This window comes from Panthera tigris, chromosome C1 (assembly GCF_018350195.1).
Source record: "Panthera tigris isolate Pti1 chromosome C1, P.tigris_Pti1_mat1.1, whole genome shotgun sequence".
Lineage (NCBI taxonomy): Eukaryota > Metazoa > Chordata > Mammalia > Carnivora > Felidae > Panthera > Panthera tigris.
This window is the reverse complement of record NC_056667.1, coordinates 41,845,380-41,866,416: the sequence shown is the minus strand read 5'-3', so window position 1 is coordinate 41,866,416 and position 21,037 is coordinate 41,845,380. Positions and strand designations below refer to the sequence as shown.

The window sequence follows — 21,037 nt, the reverse complement described above, 5'->3', positions numbered from 1 at the left end:
GGGTAGGTATTGACATCTCTCTCTCTTTGTTCTCACTTATAGAAAAAGCGTTTACCTTCACTTGGAAAGAATACAGAAACGTTAGGAGAGCTTTGGTTGGGACTGCTTCGCTTCTATACTGAAGAGTTTGATTTCAAGGAATATGTAATTAGCATTCGGCAGAAAAAGCTGTTGACAACTTTTGAGAAGCAGTGGACATCCAAATGCATTGCAATTGAAGGTAATCATTTAACTGATATTACCTGAGGAACAAAATAAAACAAAACAAAAAGCTAGAGTTTCATTTGGGAAGGAAATTGAGGGGAGAACTAAAACACATTAGAATTTGGAAGATTCTTCCTCTTTTAATCTATAATTTTTAAAAGAATAATTTGCTGATTTGAATGGTCTGAGTTATATAGTATTAGACTCTAGTTATGGCTCCTAAGTTTATGTTATAGTGAACATAATTTTTAATTAAAAAATAAATATTTCTTTTCTAGATCCTTTTGACTTGAATCATAACCTTGGTGCTGGAGTTTCTAGGAAAAGTAAGTTTGAAATATAGAAATCTCCTGTTTTTAAAGCTGTCTTATACATTAAGGTCTGCATCTTTATTATTTTCTTCTTTTTTCAATAGTGACCAATTTTATCATGAAGGCATTTATCAATGGAAGGAAACTTTTTGGTACCCCTTTTTATCCACTCATTGGCAGAGAAGCTGTAAGTTTACATAATTTGAATTCTGAATATTTTTTCTTATAAGAACTGTTCTTTGTAATACAGGAAGCCTTATCCTGTTTTCAAGTTGGTGTTAGGAATAGGGGAAAGAGATGATTATAAGCTCCCTGTATTGTTTTTTTATTGCACTTGTCATAGTCCATAATGAGATACCTATTTGCTAAATGTTGTGTATTTGTTTAATCTGTTAAATTTTGTCTCCCTCATTAGACTGTAGCTCCATGAAGACAGGTCTCTTCACTGTCATACCTCTAGTACCTATCTTAGTGCCTGGCACATAGGATGTATCAGATAAGCATTTGTTGAATGAGTGAGGGTAGATATTCAAGAGTCAGTATCCTTAAAGTTTGAATTTTTTTTTTAATGTGTTTTAAAAACACCTTTTTTAATGTTTATCTTTGAGCGAGCGAGAGAAGGAGAGAGAATGCTCGAATGGAGGAGGGGTGGAGAGAGAGGGAGATACAGAATCTGAAACAGGCTCCAGGCTCCAAGCTGTCAGCACAGAGCCTGATATGGGGCTTGAACTCACGAACCTATGATTTCATGACCTGAACCAAAGTTGGATGCTTAACCGACTGAGCCACCCAGGTGCCCCTTTAAATCCTGAATTTGAATTGCTGCCTACTGCCCCTCTTCCATCTCTAGAAGTCTGTTTTTTTTAATGTTTATATATTTATTTTGAGAGAGAGAGAACAGGGGAGGGACAGAGAGAGAAGGAGAGAGAGAGAGTGTCCTAAGCAGGCTCTGCCACTGTCAGTGCAGAGCCTAACTCAGGGCTCAATCTCACAAACCTTGAGATCATGACCTGAGCCGAAATCAGGAGTTGGGTGCTTAACTCACTGAGCTACCTAGGTGCCCCTTATCCCTTGAAATCTAAATGAAAATACAAACAGAGAGGACAGCACCAAAGAAATACTTTATTATTTGCTGAGGCTTCTGCCCTAATTTTGGTGTAGCCCTGGTAAGCTGAATTTGATGGCATGGAACTGAGAGGATTCCTTTTACCTGAACTGGGTGGCATAGTGTTTCCCATTCTTCTTGGTCTCATTCTGTTTTTTTGCTTGCTTTCTAATGGGAGGAGGTCTAAGTTTCACAGAAACTTCCAAGAGAAGCAATCTCAAGAGAGAAGAAACTGTGTCTCTACTGTTGCCTAATTAATATCCTCAATCTTGTTCAGTACAATTTCCACTCTCTTTTTTTGGGATATAGGGTAAAAAAGTAGAAAAGTCTAGAGCTTTATTCCCTTGGAGCATTTTTTTTTCCTACCTTTTGGGGGGTGATAATAATTATAATGGAGAGAAATAAAATAACAGTAAAATTTGAAATGACACAAAAGTTGTATACGAACAAAAATGTCAAACAAACGGAAAATCCAACAATAATTTTACTAACATACTCATTAAAATAGCAATAAGAGCACAGTCAGATCAGAACAAATCTGATGATGCACTTATAAAACATTTTACCTGAATATTGTGGGAATTCCAATTGTTAGTGTGTGTATATACATATATATACATGCATGTGTTCCATAGAACCTAGCAGTTTCATGTTGTCAGACTTTTTAGTAGAATATTAAATTAGAATACTTAGTAAACTGGAAATGTGCTAACTTTAGTCTATGAATATAAGATTTTAGTAACTCATAATAACTCAGTATGTTATAAGCAGTTCTAACAGATATCAGTCTTTGGTCTTGAATATCATTTGGTATAAAAGCCAAATATCGGTTTGGGGCCTATCAGAAGTCTGGGCCTATGAGTTGGCTAACTGTTTTTTGATCGAATTTTTCCTTTTTAAAAGTTAATATATAGTATTCTATGGCTTGTGTATTCTAGTCTGTTCTCCTTTAACAGGCATTTAGATTGTTTTCATTATATCAGTGTTACAACTGATGCTATTAAAAAATACCCTTGTTAAATAGTCTTTCATGCTTATACTTGCCATAGTAAAATTTATTCTTTCAATGCATATTTATTGAATTCCTACTTGTACTGATTTCTCTGCTATGTACTGACAAGGCTTATAAGTATACAAAATAGATGTGTTTCATTCTTACACTAATGAAAATGAAGACAAGTATATTTTCTATTCATCTTTTTCACTTACGTATTCCCACTTCAACTATTCTACATCATCAGGTCCTTTACTATACTGACCCATTTTCTCCCATTCTGTCAGCTATCTTCTGTCTTCATTTTTCTTCCTATTCAAGTTAGATTTCCTGGTCTGTTCTCTTGCATATACTTTCTTTATTTTTCCTTTTTTTTTTTTTTTTTTTTTAAACTTAAATTTTAGTTAACATATAGTGCAAATGTTGGTTTCAGGAGTAGAATTTAGTGATTCATCACTTACATATGCTTATCACAACAAGTGCCCTCCTGAATATCCATCACCCATCTAGCCCATTTCTCACCCACCTTCCTCCATCAATCCTCAGTTTGTTCTTTATTATTAAGAGTCTCTTATGGTTTGTTTCCCTTTCTCCTCTCCCCCCATTTTTATATGTTCATCTGTTCTGTTTCTTAAATTCCATGTATGGGTGAAATCATATGGTATTTGTCTTTCTCTGACTTATTTCACTTTGCATAATGCATTCTAGCTCCATCCACATTACAGGTGGCAAGATTTCATTCATTTTGATGGCTGAGTAATATTCCATTGTATGTATGTATGTGTGTGTGTGTATACACACACACACACACCCCACATCTTTATTCATCAGTTGATGGACATTTGGGCTTTCTCCATATGTCCATATCTCCATTTGGGCTATTGTTGACAGTGCTGTGCCATATACTTTAATTAAAAAAATTTGTTTTTTTATTTGAGAGAGCAAGAGAAAGCATGTGCAAGCAGGGGGGAGAGAGAGAATCTCAAGCAGGCTCCATGCTCAGGGAAGAGCCTGACACAGGGCTCAATCCCACAACCCTGGAATCATGACCTGAGCCAAAATCAAGAGTTGGACACTCAGTTGACTGAGCCACCTAGGTGCCCCAATGTGGCCTACATTTTCAATTCCTTTGCACCATTGTCCTCTTTTGCACCGTTTTTTTTCGTTTTTGTTTATTTTTTTGTTTTGTTTTGTTAAGAGAGAGAGAGCACAGGCAAGGGAAGAGGGGTAGAGGGAGAGAGAGAATCTCAAGCAGGCTCCATGCTCAGGGAAGAGCCTGACATGGGGCTCAGTCCCAAACCTGGAATCATGACCTGAGCCAAAAGCAAGAGTTGAACGCTCAACTGACTGAGCTACCCAGGCCTTCCTTTCTTTTGCACCCTTATGTGTTCAGCCTTACATGAATTCACTCATCCACCATCTGTCTGTGCTTGGGCAGCTAAGCACTATGGAAAAAAGTCATAAAGCTAGGTGGTTTTATTTATATAGTACAACTATAAATTAATGTTTACTGGCCTAAATTAGACTTTCAGTACCATGTGACATTCTTACTACATTAAAAAAAATTTTTTTTTAATGTTTATTTATTTTTGAGAGAGAGAGAGTGACAGAGCATGAGCAGGGAAGGGACAGAGAGAGAGGGAATCACAGAATCCAAGGCAGGCTCTAGGCTCTGAGCTGTTAGCACAGAGCCTGATGCGCAGCTTGAACTCACAGACTGCAAGATCACGACCTGAGCCAAAGTTGGACATTTAACCAACTGAACCATCCAGGCGCCCCTACATTTTTTAAAAGTATATTTATTTATTTTGAGACAGTGGGAGGGGCAGAGAGAGAGGGATGGATAATCCCAAGCAGGCTCTGCAATGGTAGTGCAGAGCCTGATGCGGGGCTCGATCCCATTACCATGAGATCATGAACTGAGCCGAAACCAAGAGTTAGACACTTAACTGAGCCACCCAGGTGCTCCTCTTATTACATTTCTTTAGTTACCTATATCTCCTATTTGATAAAAACTAATTCAGGTCTTATTTTACTCAAAATTCAATACCTGTTGTGTTTTGTCCACCCTTTCACCTCTGCCCTTCTTATGCTTAGAAGTTTTCCCTCAGAGACAAAGATAGTATCAGACCAATATTCCTTCAAGTTTCTGTAAACCTATAAATCTGCCTGCATCTGCAGATACATTTTTTTTTAAATGTTCATTTATTTTTGAGAGAGAGAGAGCACAAACAGGGGAGGGGCAGAGAGAGAGGGGAACAGAGGGGCTCTGTTATGATAGCAGCAAGCCCTATATGGGGCTTGAACTCAACCAACCATGAGATCATGACCTGAGCTGAAGTCGGACATTCAACTGACTGAGCCATCCAGGTGCCCCACAGATACATTTTCTTTATCAGAGACTAGTCCTTCATTTGCATTCTTGTTCCATTTGTTAGTCCCTTTACCTTGAATCTTTAGTCTCTTCATCTGTGAAAAACATTTTCAAAGATGAAATACATAAAACATAGTTACAGATTAGCATTAAGAGATGAGCATTTACTATTGATTTTAATGATAGGGAACACTAATTTTGAACCTCAGGCAAAATGTCTCCCCCAGAAAGAATCACTTTCTTCAATTAGTAAACTTCTATTACAAAAAAAACAAAAAAACTCCGTTATTAGTAGTAGTATATTTTGAAATTCTTCAATAAAAATTTGGTGGAAATTTGCTTTCTCTCTTGTTAAGAGAGAAGGTACATAATACCTTCAATTTTGTCACAACACCTAAAATATTTACTCGCTGGTACAGGAAAAGTTTGCTGACCCTCAGGTGTAAGCCACCTTAACTGGGATCGGGGAATGGAGCAACGTGGATTAGAGATTCAGGAATAAAGTGGTTACAACTGGTGATTAATTAAAGGTGATGGGTGAAGGAGACCAAGTTCAGGATGATTCCTAGGTTTCTGCATTAAGCAACTGGGTGAACTGACATAGGCTTTCATTTTGTCTTGGAAGAAAATATGATGATGAAGATTTTAATTAGGGACATTGGTTTCATCAATAATAACTGAAGAATTCTTTTATCTGTTTTTTAAAATGCAGCTTTATTGATATAATTCATATACTCTATAATTCACTGATATACAGTGAACAGTTAATTCACTGGTTTATAGTTTATTCACAGGATTGTGCAGCCTTCACCACAATCCAATTTAGAACATTTTGTTTTTCTCTCAAGGAAACCCCTATCCCCACTCCTGTTTTTACTCCTACCCCTCAAAACCATCAATCTATTTTTTTTGTCTCTGTAGATTTGACTGTGTGGACATTTTGTATGAATGGAATCATATGTGGAGCCTTTTGTGACTGGCTTCTTTCATTTGGGCTAATGTTCTCAGGGTTTGTTCATGTATCAGTACTTCATTCCTTTTTATGGTTGAATGGTATTCCATTATATGGATATATCAGATTTTATTTATTCATCACCTGTGTTGGACATTTGAGTTGTTTCTGCTTCTTGGATATTATGAGTAATGCTGTGAATATTTGTGCACAAATTTTCATGCGGATGTATGTTTTCTTTTGGTTATATATCTAACAGAATTGCTGGGTCATTTTGATAAATTTATTTTTAACTTCCTGAGGTGCTGCAAAACTTTTTTTTTTAATGTTTTATTTATTTTTGAAAGAGAGAGACAGAGTATGAGCAGGGGAGGGTCAGAGAGAGAGGGAGACACAGAATCTGAAGAAGGCTGCGGGCTGTGAGCTGTCAGCACAGAGCCCGACGCGGGGCTCAAACTCGTGAACCATGAGGTCATGACCTGAGCCAAAGTCGGACGCTCAACTGACTGAGCACTACCCAGGCGCCCTGCTGCCAAACTTCTTTAAAGTAGCTGTGTTATTTTATATTCCCACTAGCAATATATGTGGGTTCCATTTCATCCATATCCATTTTCTTTTTATGATAGCCATCCTAGTAAGTGTGTCTCTTTTATATCTGACTTTAGATAGGTTTGAAGATTGCTGTATGGACATATTCCCTTGCCTTCCAGAGATGTGGGTACTGTTAGGACATACTAGTCTTTGTGATATTGCAAAACAAAACTGAGCTAAAGCTTAGAAGAATAAGCCAGGTGCTAGGATGAAGGAAAAATGATTTGGGAAAATGATTTGCTTCGTATTGGTTCTCTACCTTCTCTTTAGGTATACCCTGCTTGCATAATAAATGTTACATGTTCTTGAGATGTTATAAGAAAATCCAATCATATTTTAAATAAACCAGAGGATTGCTTTATTTGCATAGAGCTTTTTGTAAAGAGCATAGTTTTTTTCTAGAAGTAGCCTGGTAAGGCAGAAAATATGAGATTTGTAGTCAGACAGACTTAGCTTTAAATCCTGCTTACTTATCAGCTTTTTTTACTTTGGGCAAATGACTTGAACTCTCTGAGCCTCCATTTCCTCATCTATAAAATGAGGATTAAAATAGTATCTATTTTAGGGACACCTGGGTGGCTTAGTCAGTTGAACTCCTGACTTTGGTTCAGGTCATCATCCCGCAGTTCATGAGTTCAAGCACCACGTCAGGCTCACTGCTGTCAGCCTGTCAGTGCAGATCCCGCTTCAGATCCTCTGTCCCTCTCTCTGCCCCTCCTCCACTTGTGCTCTCTCAAAAATAAATTTGGAAAATACTATCTACTTTATTGAAATATTATGGAAAGATGCCACAAATGAATGAGGAAATAATGTGGATATAAAGTGATTAGTACTGTTTGCAGCTGTGATATTGATGATAATTTTTAATCTTATTTTCGTATCATGATTTTAGTTATCGTGAAATATTTGTTGATATTTATTTCCTTTTTTAAAGTTTATTTATTTTGAGAGAGAGAGAGAGAGAGTGTGTGTGTGTGTGTGTGTGTGTGTGTGTGTGTGTGTGTGTGTGTAGGGGAGAGGCAGAGAACTAGAGAGAATCCCAAGCACTGTCCGTATAGAGCCTGATACAGGGCTTGATCTTACGACCATGAGATCATGACCTGACCCAAGATCAAGAGTCGGATGCTTTACTGACTGAGCCACCCAAGTGGCTATTCCCTTTTTTTAAAACCACTTTTACCTCTTGGTCTTATTTCCATTTGGATTCCAAAATTCATAGTTTTTTTCTAGCAAACTTTTATTTTCTCCCTAGGAGTACTTCTTTGATTCCAGAGTATTAACAGATGGAGAACTGGCTCCCAATGACCGATGCTGTCGTGTGTGTGGAAAAATAGGCCACTACATGAAAGACTGCCCTAAAAGGAGAAGGTTGGCAAAATGATTATATATTGACATTACAGGGAAAATAAATGTGAGGCCAATTGTAGCTATAACTGTGTTCATATATGTTTAAGTGAGAAAGTTCAGGGCTTAAATTGGACGTTGGGTAAATGTATATTGGAGTGGAATTTTGTTAATAGAGTGAGATTTATTTGTGGTACAATGGTATCTTAAAATACTCGTTTGTTCATTTATTCATTAATTCATTGTGGCTTTGTGTTTCTTTCTTTTTTTTTTAAATTGAAGAAGGATTTATTGATACCTTCTTTATTGGAAACTGTGCTAGGAGTCAAGAAAAAAAAGAGACATGGGGTTCTCACCTCACAGTAATGCAAACCAATAATTATAATATATAATTAACTAAATCTTTGAGGTATCTACTGTGAGGTATACCTATATAATACATACTTTGAGGAATATTTATTCTCTCTACCCCCTGAGGATATATTTATGAAATATACTTTCCTGTATTTAATAGGCCAAGAAAATCCCTTCTGTAGGAATCAAGTCCTGCCTAATATAAAGATCTTAGAACTTGTCAGACAGAATGAACTCCTAGGTTGCATCAGTGCTATTTACTGATTGTTAAATGAGAAGATGCTTTCTCTAAGCGTCTACTTCTTACTCTGTAAAATGGAGTTAATAAATACCAGCCTCTGTTTGATTGTTATAAGATTAAAATTCAATACTAAAAATTTTTTCTAATTTGATAATGTATTATAAAACTACTAGAATACCCAGTTGCTGCCATATGAGTAGATGTGCTTTAAATATGAGTTCTTTTGCCTTAAAAAAGATGCATGAAACCATGAGCATGTTAATCCCTTTATTGTGAGACTCTTGTATAGTTTAGTTTGTTCTGTGATTCACTCAGTTTACAAGTCCCTAGCCCCACATTATTGGTATCAGCAGTTTACTGTTTAGACTAAAGAAGAAAGACAGTGAAGAAGAGAAGGATGGGAATGAAGAGGAGAAAGACTCCCGAGATCTTCTTGATCCCCGAGACCTCCATGACACTCGAGAGTTTAGAGACCCCAGAGACCTCAGATGCTTCATATGTGGAGATGCTGGACATGTACGAAGGGAGTGCCCAGAGGTCAAGCTGGCTCGTCAGAGGAATAGCAGTGTGGCTGGTAAATAGAACAAGCCAAAAATAGTTTCTGGTAGAAATAAGGTCATTTGTGTTGATAACATTTTTAATGTATTTATTGTTTTGAAAGAGAGATAGTATATGTGTGCACGAGCAGGGAGAGGAAGAGAGAATATCTTAAGCAGGCTCCATGCCCAGGGTGGAGACAGACTTAGGGCTTGCTCTCACAACGTGAGATCATGATCTGAGCTGAAAGCAAGAGTTGGTTGCTTAACTGACTGAGCCACCCAGGTGCCCTGCAGAAGGTATTTTCTGAAATATATTGTCTCCTTTAGAAAAGCAGTATTTGTCTTTTTGTCCTTCTTTCTATTCCCAGTTTTTTTTTTTAAGTTTATTTATTTTTGAGACAGAAGAGTGTGTGCATGCACACGTGTACACTTGGGAGAGGGACAGAGAGGGAGATAAAGAATCCCAAGTAGGCTCTGTGCTGTCAGCACGGAGCCTGATGCGGGACTCGAACTCATGAACCTCATCATGACCTGAACCGAAATCAAGAGTCGGAAGCTTAATCAGCTGAGCCACCCAGGCGTCCTCCACAGCATATTTATTCAGTGATTTACAAGATTAAAAAATGACTTTAATGAAAATGTTGTTACAAGTCCTTCACATGCATAATCATAGTTTAAAAGTTGATAAAATCTAAGATTTGAGACTCTTTAACAGAGAAAGGGAGTTTATTGATTGTCATTTCTCTGCTGTTTTCTTTATCTGTTGATTTTCTTTCTGATGTCTTCTCTTAGCAGCCCAGTTGGTCCGCAACCTCGTAAATGCCCAACAAGTGGCTGGTTCAGCCCAGCAACAGGGTGATCAGTCCGTAAGGACTAGACAGTCCTCAGAATGTGTAAGTACTGAACCTGCAAATGGATTAGTCTTGGCAGGAAGATAGTACTATCTTTGATGGGTGATAGGGTTGATCTTTCAGACTTCAAATACAATCATCCAGATTACTTGGTGCTTTGTAGTGGTATTCTTGCTAGTCATCTGAGGTGGAATGAGCATTACTTTTGGAGTGATGTATATCTGGGTTTGTATCTATGGGCCAGCTGCTTAACTTCAGTGACTCTGCCTTCTTATTTGTAAAGTAAGATAACAACTACTAATATGTTTGTTGGTAGATTAAAATAAGGTAATGACTTTGAGGTTCTAGGCTTTGCCTAGTGGAAAAATATCAGCAACATTTATAAAAATAGATACAAAAATTGAGATGTGTTGGGGTTTAATACTGTTAAGGCAGTACATGCATGGTATTGCACTTGCTTGAAGCTTTTATGTGTCTTCTCATAGCTAATTTGAATACCTAGTGAAATATATCCTGTGAAAGCAGAATATTGGAGTTCAGATTCACAAGTTTCATATTTGCTGAGTTGCTTTTTACCTTTATGTAAATCTGTATTCATCTTGCACTTCTTAAATTAATTAATTCAATACCAGTCGAATGTTTGTTTGCTCTAAATGTGACATTATGTTTTGGTTTGTCACACTTAATCCTTTGGGCGGCCATGTGAAGTGGAAGGTGTTAGTATGATCAAATTTTACAAATTGGGAAGCTGAGAATAAGAGAAACTAAAAGATTCAAACCTAGGTCTGTGTAGCTTCAAAGCTGTTAACTATTAAACATGCTAAATCTGATATCTGTGTTTTAGAAAAAAATCTTTAAGAATTTTTTTAAGGTTTATTTATTTTGAGAGAGACATAGAATGAGCAGGAGAGGGGCAGAGAGAGAGAGATTGATTGATTCTCAAGCAGGCTCTGCAGACAGTGCAGAGCCTCATGCAGGGCTCAGACTCACAAAAGGTGAGATCATGACCTGACCCGAAACCGGGGGTCGGAGGCTTAACTGAGCCACCCAGGCACCCACTAGAAAAAAATTCCAAGAGTATATGAAGATCAATATAGGGAGAGATTGGGAACATTAAGCAGCCCACTATCCTCACCTATAGTATTTGCGTACCTACTATGGGTCTGACATTTTCATAAATGTTACATAACAGCAGTAATATTAGCTAACATTGTTGAGTGCTATGTACTGTATATATGCTTTTTTCTATTTATTCCTGTAAAATATTAGAAAAGTACAGAAAATAATAAACATTCATGTAGTACCACCAGACTTTAATAAGTCTTAACATTTTGTTATCTTTGATTTATTAAAAAATTACCCATAGTCAACAATCCCTATGCATTCGTATTGGATCTTAAAACCTTCCTACCATCCCTTCCTAGCTACTAAAATGTATCTACTATCCTTAATTTGGTGTTTATATTTCCACATGTATTTTAATTAAACTACACAAAAACCTATGAGGTAGATTCAGTTCATTATTTATACATTACAGGTAAAAAACCCAGATTTAAGTTTTTTGCCTGAGGTCAAAACACACTTGTAAATTGAACTTGAACCCTCAGGCTCTGTCTTCAAAACCTACGCTCTAACCACTTTCTTGTGCTGCTTCTACTTCTACCCTTTGCTTCCAACACTCACTTTTCTGTTACCTGATATTTGGATAAGAGCCTAATGGACACTGCTGTTCTGATGTCTCACAAAGCACTTTAACTTCAAAATGTCTGGAATGTAACATTTTTCTCCAAATCCCTAGACTGGCCTCTTCTTGCTCCTGTGTTCTCCATCTCATTGAATGATCCTATTCTCTGGTTTCCAGAACTACTCCTCTCCCTCAATTCACACATCCAAATCAGTCACCAAATCCTGTTGTTTCTACCTGTAAAAAAGAGCTCACAGCCATTTGTTTCCCTGTCCCTATTTTGTAGCCTAGCTTACCATCATCTCAGGACTATTTATTGTAGTAGCCTTTTAATCAGTCTCATTAGTGTTTTTTCCCCCCTAATATTTTCTGTTTCATTCCTGTTAAGCCAGAATAATTTTTCTAAAACACATATTGATGGTGTTCCTGACCCACTTAAAACCCTTTGGTCATTTTCCAGTGCCCTCAGGATAAAGTCTTAACTACAAGGGCTGTAGTACCCTTCATTATCTTGCCCCTCATTGGTTCTTCAACCTCAAATCTGCCGTTCCCCTGCCTTTGTACTCCAGTAATATTAAACTTATTTCACAATCCCATTACTTAAAAAAGCCAGGTGTTCATGAGCCTAAAGACCTTCAGTAATGTTGTTTTCTCTGCTCAAAACACTCTTTCCTTCCCCTTATCCCTATTCTCTTTTATCAGACTGAGTTCTATTACCCTTGAGTCTCAGCTTCCTTTGGGATGCTCTCCTTGATTTCCACTTTCATTCATCTTTCTCTCTTCCCAAGTACTTTTAGGTGTTCCTGCTTTGGGATTTCCTTATACACTATACATTATACATTCTTTATCATAGTAATCATTTTAATTTATTTGGATTGCTTGTGTAATCTTAATGTGCTCTTCTTCCTTTTCCCCATAAACTTTAAGTTCCATGAGGGCATATATGTTAGTGTTGTATTTTTAACACCTAAAACAATGCCCAGACGTAATCAACACTTGTTGAGGGACTGAATCAAAGTGGCTGTGAGATATTTAGATATAAGTTTCTAGTTACAGTTGGAAATGTGGGTTCTGCATGACGGGAATGACGTCTGTGGTCTTTTTTCTTTGGATAGTAAAAGGGTTTATAGGGTAGTACATATGTCAGAGAGGGTTTGAGGATCTTGAAGAAAATTCTATTTTCATGTAAAATGAGGCTCTATTATTGTTTATTATACACATTATAGAGTTCTGTTTATAATGTTCTAATGAAATAACTCCATAATTTTGTATTTTGATTATCTCTGCTTTTATAATAGTAAGATGTTTTAAAATTAATTTTAAAATGTTATCTTTTTCTCTTTGCAGTCTGATTCACCATCGTATTCTCCTCAGCCCCAACCATTTCCACAGAACTCATCCCAGTCAGCTGCCATTACCCAGTCTCCATCCCAGCCAGGATCCCAACCCAAGCTTGGCCCACCTCAGCAGGGAGCCCAGCCCCCACATCAGGTCCAGATGCCTATGTATAACTTTCCCCAGTCACCACCAGCTCAGTATTCTCCCATGCACAATATGGGACTGTTGCCAATGCACCCTCTCCAGATCCCTGCCCCGTCCTGGCCTATTCACGGCCCAGTGATCCACTCTGCACCAGGCAGTGCCCCCAGCAATATTGGCCTGAACGATCCCAGCATCATCTTTGCACAGCCTGCTGCCAGACCTGTGGCGATCCCTAACTCCTCTCATGATGGACACTGGCCTCGTACTGTGGCTCCAAATTCCCTGGTGAACAATGGTACAGTGGGAAATTCAGGTAACCCTTCCTTTTCTTCTTTTGTATATGTCTGTAGAAAGGTTGGGTGGTTGGTTTTATTGGTTGAACTGGGGGAAATAAAAGTGAGGAAATATTTACAGAGGGGCAAGCATAGGATTAGATACAGTATATGGGCTATGGATTCAGACTGCCTAGATTTGAATCCTGGCTCTGCCATTTATTATGTGGGATTAGGCAGTTGCTTAATCTCTTTATGCATTGATTTCATCTGTAAAATAAGGATATTAATAGCATCTAACTCACAGGGATGTTGTGAATATTAAATGAGGTGATATACATAAATGTCACTTATTTTATGATTATTTTATTTTATTATATATATAATTTTTAATATATGAAATTTATTGTCAAATTGGTTTCCATACAACACCCAGTGCTCATCCCAAAAGATGCCCTCTTCAATACCCATCACCTACCCTCCCTCCCACCCCCCATCAACCCTCAGTTTGTTCTCAGTTTTTAAGAGTCAACTTTATGATTATTTTAAAGTTTCACTGCAATCCTGCTTGGTGCATTACTAGCACTCATTTTATAATTTAGGAAATTGTAGGGTTAAGTAACTTTACTATCATGCTCTTGTAGTTAATCATAGTAGATCCAAGTTTTAGATCAATTTCTTTCTTCAAAACTTTGTTCTTTGCCCTAGTAAGAAACAATTCTTACTAATAAGTAAGGAGTAATTCTTTAAAAAGCTATTACTAGCACTTTGTAGCATTAAAAACTACTAGTTTTTTCTGATATGTAAGTAATACATTTTCATTATAGAACATTTGAAAAATAAAAGATAATCCATAATCTTAATTCCTAGACATAATTGCCAAGTAATACTTAGGTGTGTTACCATCCATTTTTTAAATATTTGCATAATTAAAAATACATATACCATAAATCTTGTTTAATATTCAACGTTTTAGTTGATTATATTTTTATTTTAAAAACTTTTTTGAAATGTACACAGAAAGAGGGAGTTTTAAAGTAGGACGAGCACCCTGTTACCCAGCTTTTAACAGTTACCAATATTTGCTATTCTTTGACCCCTTTACCTCATTTAAAAAATTCTTTTGGCTTTAGTATTTAATCAAATCTCAGACATTGGATCAAATTTCCTTATAAACCTGTTTGTATCTCTTTAAAAAAAAAATCACAAGACCATTACCATACCCCGTATCACCTAATACCTGTTCATTTTTATTCTTTTTCTAAAATTACTGTTATTGTTGATTTATTTGAATCAGGATTCAAACAAAGCCTTTACATTATAAGTGTATGCTTATTTTATTTCTTAAGTCTCCTTTAATATGTAATACTTTCTCTTCACTATTTTTCCCCCATATAAACTGTTTATTAAAGAAACTGTAGAACTTCTTATATTCTGATGTTGGCTGAATTGTATCTTTGTGGCATTATTTAACATGTACCTCTGTCCCCATATTTCCTATAAATTGGAAGTTAGGTCCAGAAGCTGGATTAGATTCAGGTTATTTTTGTTGGCAAGAATTTATCTCTTGATTGGTCCTGTATGTTTCTTGTTCCCTCACTTCAAAAAGAACTTACTCTCGCTGTTCCTCTTTTAGTGATCTAAGATTGATCAATGAGTTAGGTGATATCAGTGTGTTCTGTCCATTATGAAGCGTCCCATTAATTTTTACATAATAGTTTTAGCTGTTACTGATAATTATTTCTGATAATTGCTATTTTACTAGGGGTTGTAAAATGATCATTTTCTATTTACTGCTTGTGATTCTTCTATAAAGAACTTTTTCTTATTAACTACTTGATTATCCTGAAATATAGGAAAAGACTAAAAGCTTGATTCTTTCCCTTTATCAATTTTCACAAGTATTTTAGTACTTTTTATACAAAAATATGCTATTGCTTAGAGTACCATGATGGAAGAAGTACCTCTGCTCTCTTTTGGAACAATACATATAATGTATTTTGCTGAGCAGAAATGTCAAAGTATGGGAACTCATTCAGATTTCCAAGATCAAAGGATATGTGGCATATATGACCATTCTTTTTTTTTTTTTTTTAATTTATTTTGAGAGAGAATGAGTGCAAATGGGGAGGGGCACAGAGAGGGGGAGAGAGAGGGAGAAAAAGACTCCCAAGCAGGCTCTGAACTGTCAGCACATAGCCCAGTGTGCTGCTGGAAACCTACAAGCTGCAAGATCATAACCTAAGCTGAAATCAAGAGTCACATGCTTAACGGGCTGAGCCACCTAGCACCTAGGCACCCCATACATCTTCATTCTAATGTGATCTCTGTTTCTGTCATTCAACAAATGTTTATTGTATATATGCTATGACATGTACCATGATAGTCACTGGGTTATATAATGAACACAGACCCAGTGTCTTGCCCTTTGATACAATGGCTCAGTTTTTACAGTTTTATTCCTCCCAGTACCACCACTAGTTGATCTCTGTCAGTCATAATGAACTAATTAATTAACGTCCTAGGAACATACTGTATTATCTCTTACCCGTAATTGTTTACTAAAGTTGTTCCTTCTGCCTGGAAAAATCCTCTCCCTATCTCTCCTTCTTACTCTCACCTCCTTTTGCTTTGCTCCAAAGCTTGGGTGACTCATTCATCTTCCATTTTTAAATTTAGCTCACTTTCTAACAGGAACCCCTCTTGTTGATTTTGTCCTTCAATTGTGCTAGGTATCCTTTTTCTTTTCCATGTTTCCTTAATATCTATATCTTTATACTTGTCTTATGAAATTGCCAGTTTACTTGTTTGCATAACCCATTAGGCTGAACTTCTAAAGGCCGTGAATTGTTTCTTCTCTATCATTGTCTCCATCGTGTCCAATATAGTGCCGGATGTATGGTAGATACATTATTCATATAATATATTATTTTTATTATATAATGATTACTCAGTAAATGTTATATTGTTATATGTGGAATGGATTTACAACTCCTAGTTAATATTACAGCTAAAATTACTAATTTGTTGAAAATGGAAGGATTGGGTGAGAATATATTATGAAAATATTTAGTTGTGAAAAATGGCCGAGGGAGATTGGAATATATCCTAAGAAATACCCTTTGATGTCAAAATACATTTCTCAGTTGGTCAAGACCTTAATATATATACCCAGTCTGATTTAAAGCAAAAAATATACTCTGTAGCTTCAGTTCTTTAATTTTTTTTCTTTAACGTTTATTTATTTTTGAGACAGAGAGAGACAGAGCATGAACGGGGGAGGGTCAGAGAGAGGGAGACACAGAATCTGAAACAGGCTCCAGGCTCTGAGCTGTCAGCACAGAGCCTGACGCGGGGCTCAAACTCACGGACCGCGAGATCATGACCTGAGCCGAAGTCGGCCGCTCAACCTTGAGACTGAGCCACCCAGGCGCCCCTGTAGCTTCAGTTCTTAATTGTAACTTGGTTTTATGAACTTTCAGCAAAGCAGCTGCTTTGTTTTTCTGCTTACCTCCTGAGAAGACTGAATTTGTTAAGAGTATGGCTAGTATGGGTTTTAGTTTTCTGGCTGTGTACTCCTCCCTATCCGGTACCTCTTAATTTGAGTCTGCTAGGAAGTTTAGTGAATGAGGGGAGTGTCTTTCAGATTATTTCCTGCCACATTGTGGCTCTGGATGAGAAAAGCCACCAGAAATGATGCAAAAGATTTAGGAGTAATTACTTAGGAGTAATTTGAAAAGATGTACTTTGAAAGATGTACTTACATCTTAAAGGGAAGTAGATTGTGGGGGTGGTTTGCCATAGAATGGATAGCACTCCTATTTTTTGAGTCTCTACTTACATACCACAACTTGTGCAAGCCACATTGTTTTTGTTATCTGATTTAATCCTCACAACAGCCAGAGGTGCATAATTGAACTTTAGTAATTTTTGGAACTGGGATTTGAACTTTGACCTGGTTGGCTCCAAAGCCCAAGTTCTCAACCATTATACCGCAGTGCTTCAGTTTCTAATAGAATTGCCTTTTGAACCATGATACAGTTGTTTCTAGGATAGTGGCATTGTCTTTAGGAAAAAGTGGAAGCTCCTTAATGATGTACTAAAGTTCTTTAAAATGTAAATCCTACCTTATCCATCCAGCCTTTTTTTCTTTCATTGCCTCCTTTTACTCCTTAGTGGTACTGCTGATTGTTTTTGCAGCTTCCCAAACTTGCTGTACTGTCCTGTTTCCTGGCTATTGTACTTGTTATTCCTTCTGTTTAAAATGCCCTCTTTGCCCCGTTTTGCCTAACAATTCCTTGTGCTTTAAAATTTAGTTTAGTCAATCATCTTAGGAAAACCTTCTCTAGCCTTGAACCAAATAGGTTAGCCCCCTCTTTATTTTTCATTATTATTATTTTTTTTAATATTTATTTTGAGAGAGAGAGTGCCCAAGCAAGCAGGGGAGGGACAGAGAGAGAGGAGAGAGAGAATCCCAAGCAGGCTCCACACTGTCAGCACAGAGCCTGACGCAGGGCTTGAACTCGCAAACCAAACCCAGGCTGAAACCAAGAGTCAGTCGCTTAACCAGCTGAGTCACCCAGGCACCCTAGTTCCCTCTTTAGAGCACCTTCCACCAATCTCTTATAGCAATGACTACTTATTATTGTATCTCTACCTTTTATATGTCTCTTTTATGAGTAATTTGAGCACAGTGTTTGATTCTTAAAAAAATTGGTATCCTCTGCATTTAGCATTGTTCTTGTCCAGTGGTAGGTACTCAATAAATCTTTGTGGAATGAAGGAATATTTAAATGAACAAACTGATATTTTAAGTATGTCTTTCCTGTCTTGTTGAAATGCAGAGCCAGGCTTTCCAGGACTAAATCCTCCAATTCCTTGGGAACATGCACCACGTCCCCATTTCCCTCTTGTCCCAGCTTCGTGGCCTTATGGTTTGCATCAAAACTTCATGCATCAGGGAAATGCCAGATTTCAGCCCAACAAACCGTTCTATACTCAAGGTACCGTTGTTTACAAATTCATTAAGAGGCTGGGTGGGTTTTGTTCTGGGACAAAGGTGGCTTTGTGAAGGCCAGGAACCAGGAGTGAGATTTTATGCATTCAGTAAACATTTTATTGAGAGCATACTGTGTGTCACACTGTGCTAGGTGCTTGTTCAGGCAAGAATTAAGGTAAACCTGTACACTTAGAAGAGCCAGACATGTAAAATAGACAAGGATAGGAACTTAGAAGGAGTCAGTTAAATGTTATCCTAGCAGAGTTTATAGGAGATAAGGACACCAAGGATCAAATCACACAAGATTTTGACATTTGAATTAGACTGTGAAAGAGATACAGGATTTGTTTTTCCTAGAGATTTGTTAGAGATTATAGGGGAAGAGTATTCTTAGCTGAGGGAATATATATGTAAAGTTGAGGAGTTTTGCCTGGCATAGTGAGGAAAAAAGAAGAGAAAATAATACAACTAGAGGATGAAGTGGATGGGAAAGATGTGTACATGATGAGGCTAGAAAAGGTAGGCTGAGGCCATATTATGAAAAACTTTTTGGACTCTGTTTAGTAAGTAGTATGAATTTAATAGAAGTTTTTTAGTTGAATAGTGACATAGTCAAAATTTGTTTAGTTGAACTTGAATGACATTAGAATTCATTTATTCTGTTAGTGCTGACATACCAATAATAGGTTTGATCTAAGTAATGAATATTACAAACTAAGGAGAACTTGTCACATTTTATCTAGCCTACTTGCCTCGAAGGTATTTCAATTCTAATAGGGAATGTCTGAGTCTGGCCCTCAGCTCTTCGTTAACCTATGAATTAAAAAACTAGAGTCAGTTACTTACGACACTTAAACTAGGAGTTCAAGAAATTAAAGAAAGGCACTCAAGAAATGCTGACTGAATTAAATGGTAACTTTAAGGGGAAACCCCTGGTACAAGTTTCAGGCTTGATTCATTTAAGCCTTTGTAAACTATCCGTGTATTGCTGGGGCATCCCTATATTATAGAATGGCAGAACATTGACTGTGGCGGACTTAATCTTCTGAGTAAAGAACTAAGGTTGAAAAAAGTTATTAATCATATAAGGGCTTGGTGGGCTGGTGGGATGGTTGGGGGGAGTCTGAAATTCTTCCCTGGTGAATTTGTTGCCTTTGGTACCTCCCCTTCATCTCTCTTTTCTTTCACATACCCATGTTTCCCTGCTCTCCTCTTCTTTCTCCTGCGAAATGTTTTTACATGCTTTATCTCCTCTTTACTATATAAATAGAAAAAAAGAGAACTAGCTACAAGTTATTAATTCTAAGCGTTGTCAGATATATAGGCACAAGCCTTTCAGTTTCCTGTCTGTGTTGTGTCCAACAGACAGATGTGCCACCCGTCGGTGTAGAGAGCGTTGTCCCCACCCACCAAGAGGAAACGTGTCGGAGTAATGCGAGTCCATTTTCTTTCAGCTGGTCTACCGATGCACAGCAACCAGCCAATCCTGCTGTCTCAAGGGTATCCGTACCTCAATGTCAGTTACATTCAGCAGAAAAAGTGACATTTAATGGAAAGCAAAACAAATCAGGTCCTGATTTAAAATTTTAACACGTTTAGATAGCTTATTTAAATTCTAAGACTGTTTTTAAAGACTGTATTATTTGTATATAAATATGAACTATAGTTTTTACTAGTATCACCAAATTGAGTGATACAAATTTCATCTATTTTATTACCCTATTTTTAAGGGAATTTTATGTTTTGTTTAATCTTGATGAATTGTATAAAGAGAGAATTTAAAAAATTACATTCTTTATTTTCTATTAGCTGTATTCATACTTTGGTTGCTTCAGACTTTATATATATTGTTCTTAAGAATTAGGAAAAACTTTCATGTGTTTTAAATTTGTCACTTCTATTCTTTACAGAACCTTGTAGTGCCAAAAACTTTTTAAAAGCTAAAAAAAAAAAAATAATAAAATAAAACTACAACGTGAAGATTCAGAATTTTTTCTTTTACATTCTTGTATATTGAAAATATTCAAAATTGAACAGAAAGTTGCTTTTGTCTGTATTTGAAGTAATTCTATTTTAAGTTAATAAATCTTTTTGACAAGCGTCAAATTTGGTTAATTCATATGGTTGTTTAGATCATGGAGATATGTAACAATTTAGAGATTTGTTTTACTCTCAGTGAATGGAGCATTCTAAATTACAGACTTAGAGAACCAAGAATCTTTTTTAATGTCCTTTATTTTACTGGATCTTCACAACACCCATATGAAGTTGATAGAAACATATACTGTCTTCATGTCTGTTCATCATTGAGAAAACAGAGGTGCAAAACGATAAAGTGAATTCCAAGGTAGCACACTTCTATGTTGGAAAGAGAATGGAAACAGATCTTTTGAAGAAGAGTTTTTAAACACTGAGACTGATACTGGCAATTTGAGTGGAGGGAAGAGATTTCTTACTTACTGAGGTACTAGTATGTGCCAGACTATCCATTCTGAGTTCTGTTACTACCTGGAATGCACACTTGCCAGGATGGTGTTTACCAATAATGGTTGTGGTAACTGATTATAGTTGAAATTAAACTTGTGTTGTTAGTAGTATTTTAGCTCTTTCTGGTACTATCCATTGAGCTGAGGTCATTTTGTCTAAACCTCCCAATTACATATTTGACAGGGATTTTGGACTAAATGATCCTATAGATTTATTTGGAAATCTGCAGAATAAGTAAATACAAATGTATTTT

General features: G+C 36.7%; 1 protein-coding gene across 15 annotated transcripts in view; it reads left to right on the top strand.

Moving 5' to 3' along the window:
• TUT4 (terminal uridylyl transferase 4) overlaps positions 1-21,037 on the top strand; it is a 134,996-nt gene that overhangs the window by 113,728 nt on the left and 231 nt on the right. For 8 of the 15 annotated variants that reach the window (XM_042997163.1, XM_042997161.1, XM_042997162.1 and 5 more), the window contains 9 exons: positions 43-220; positions 483-530; positions 620-702; positions 7,784-7,899; positions 8,821-9,044; positions 9,802-9,902; positions 12,892-13,339; positions 18,143-18,301; positions 19,752-19,867. In XM_042997163.1, the coding sequence (XP_042853097.1) occupies positions 43-220; positions 483-530; positions 620-702; positions 7,784-7,899; positions 8,821-9,044; positions 9,802-9,902; positions 12,892-13,339; positions 18,143-18,301; positions 19,752-19,840 (1,446 nt within the window). In that variant the 3' untranslated portion in view covers positions 19,841-19,867. Of the gene's footprint in view, positions 1-42; positions 221-482; positions 531-619; positions 703-7,783; positions 7,900-8,820; positions 9,045-9,801; positions 9,903-12,891; positions 13,340-18,142; positions 18,302-19,662; positions 19,868-21,037 lie in introns of those variants that run through there. The other 7 variants (XM_042997170.1, XM_042997166.1, XM_042997165.1 and 4 more) reach the window with 7 other exon arrangements.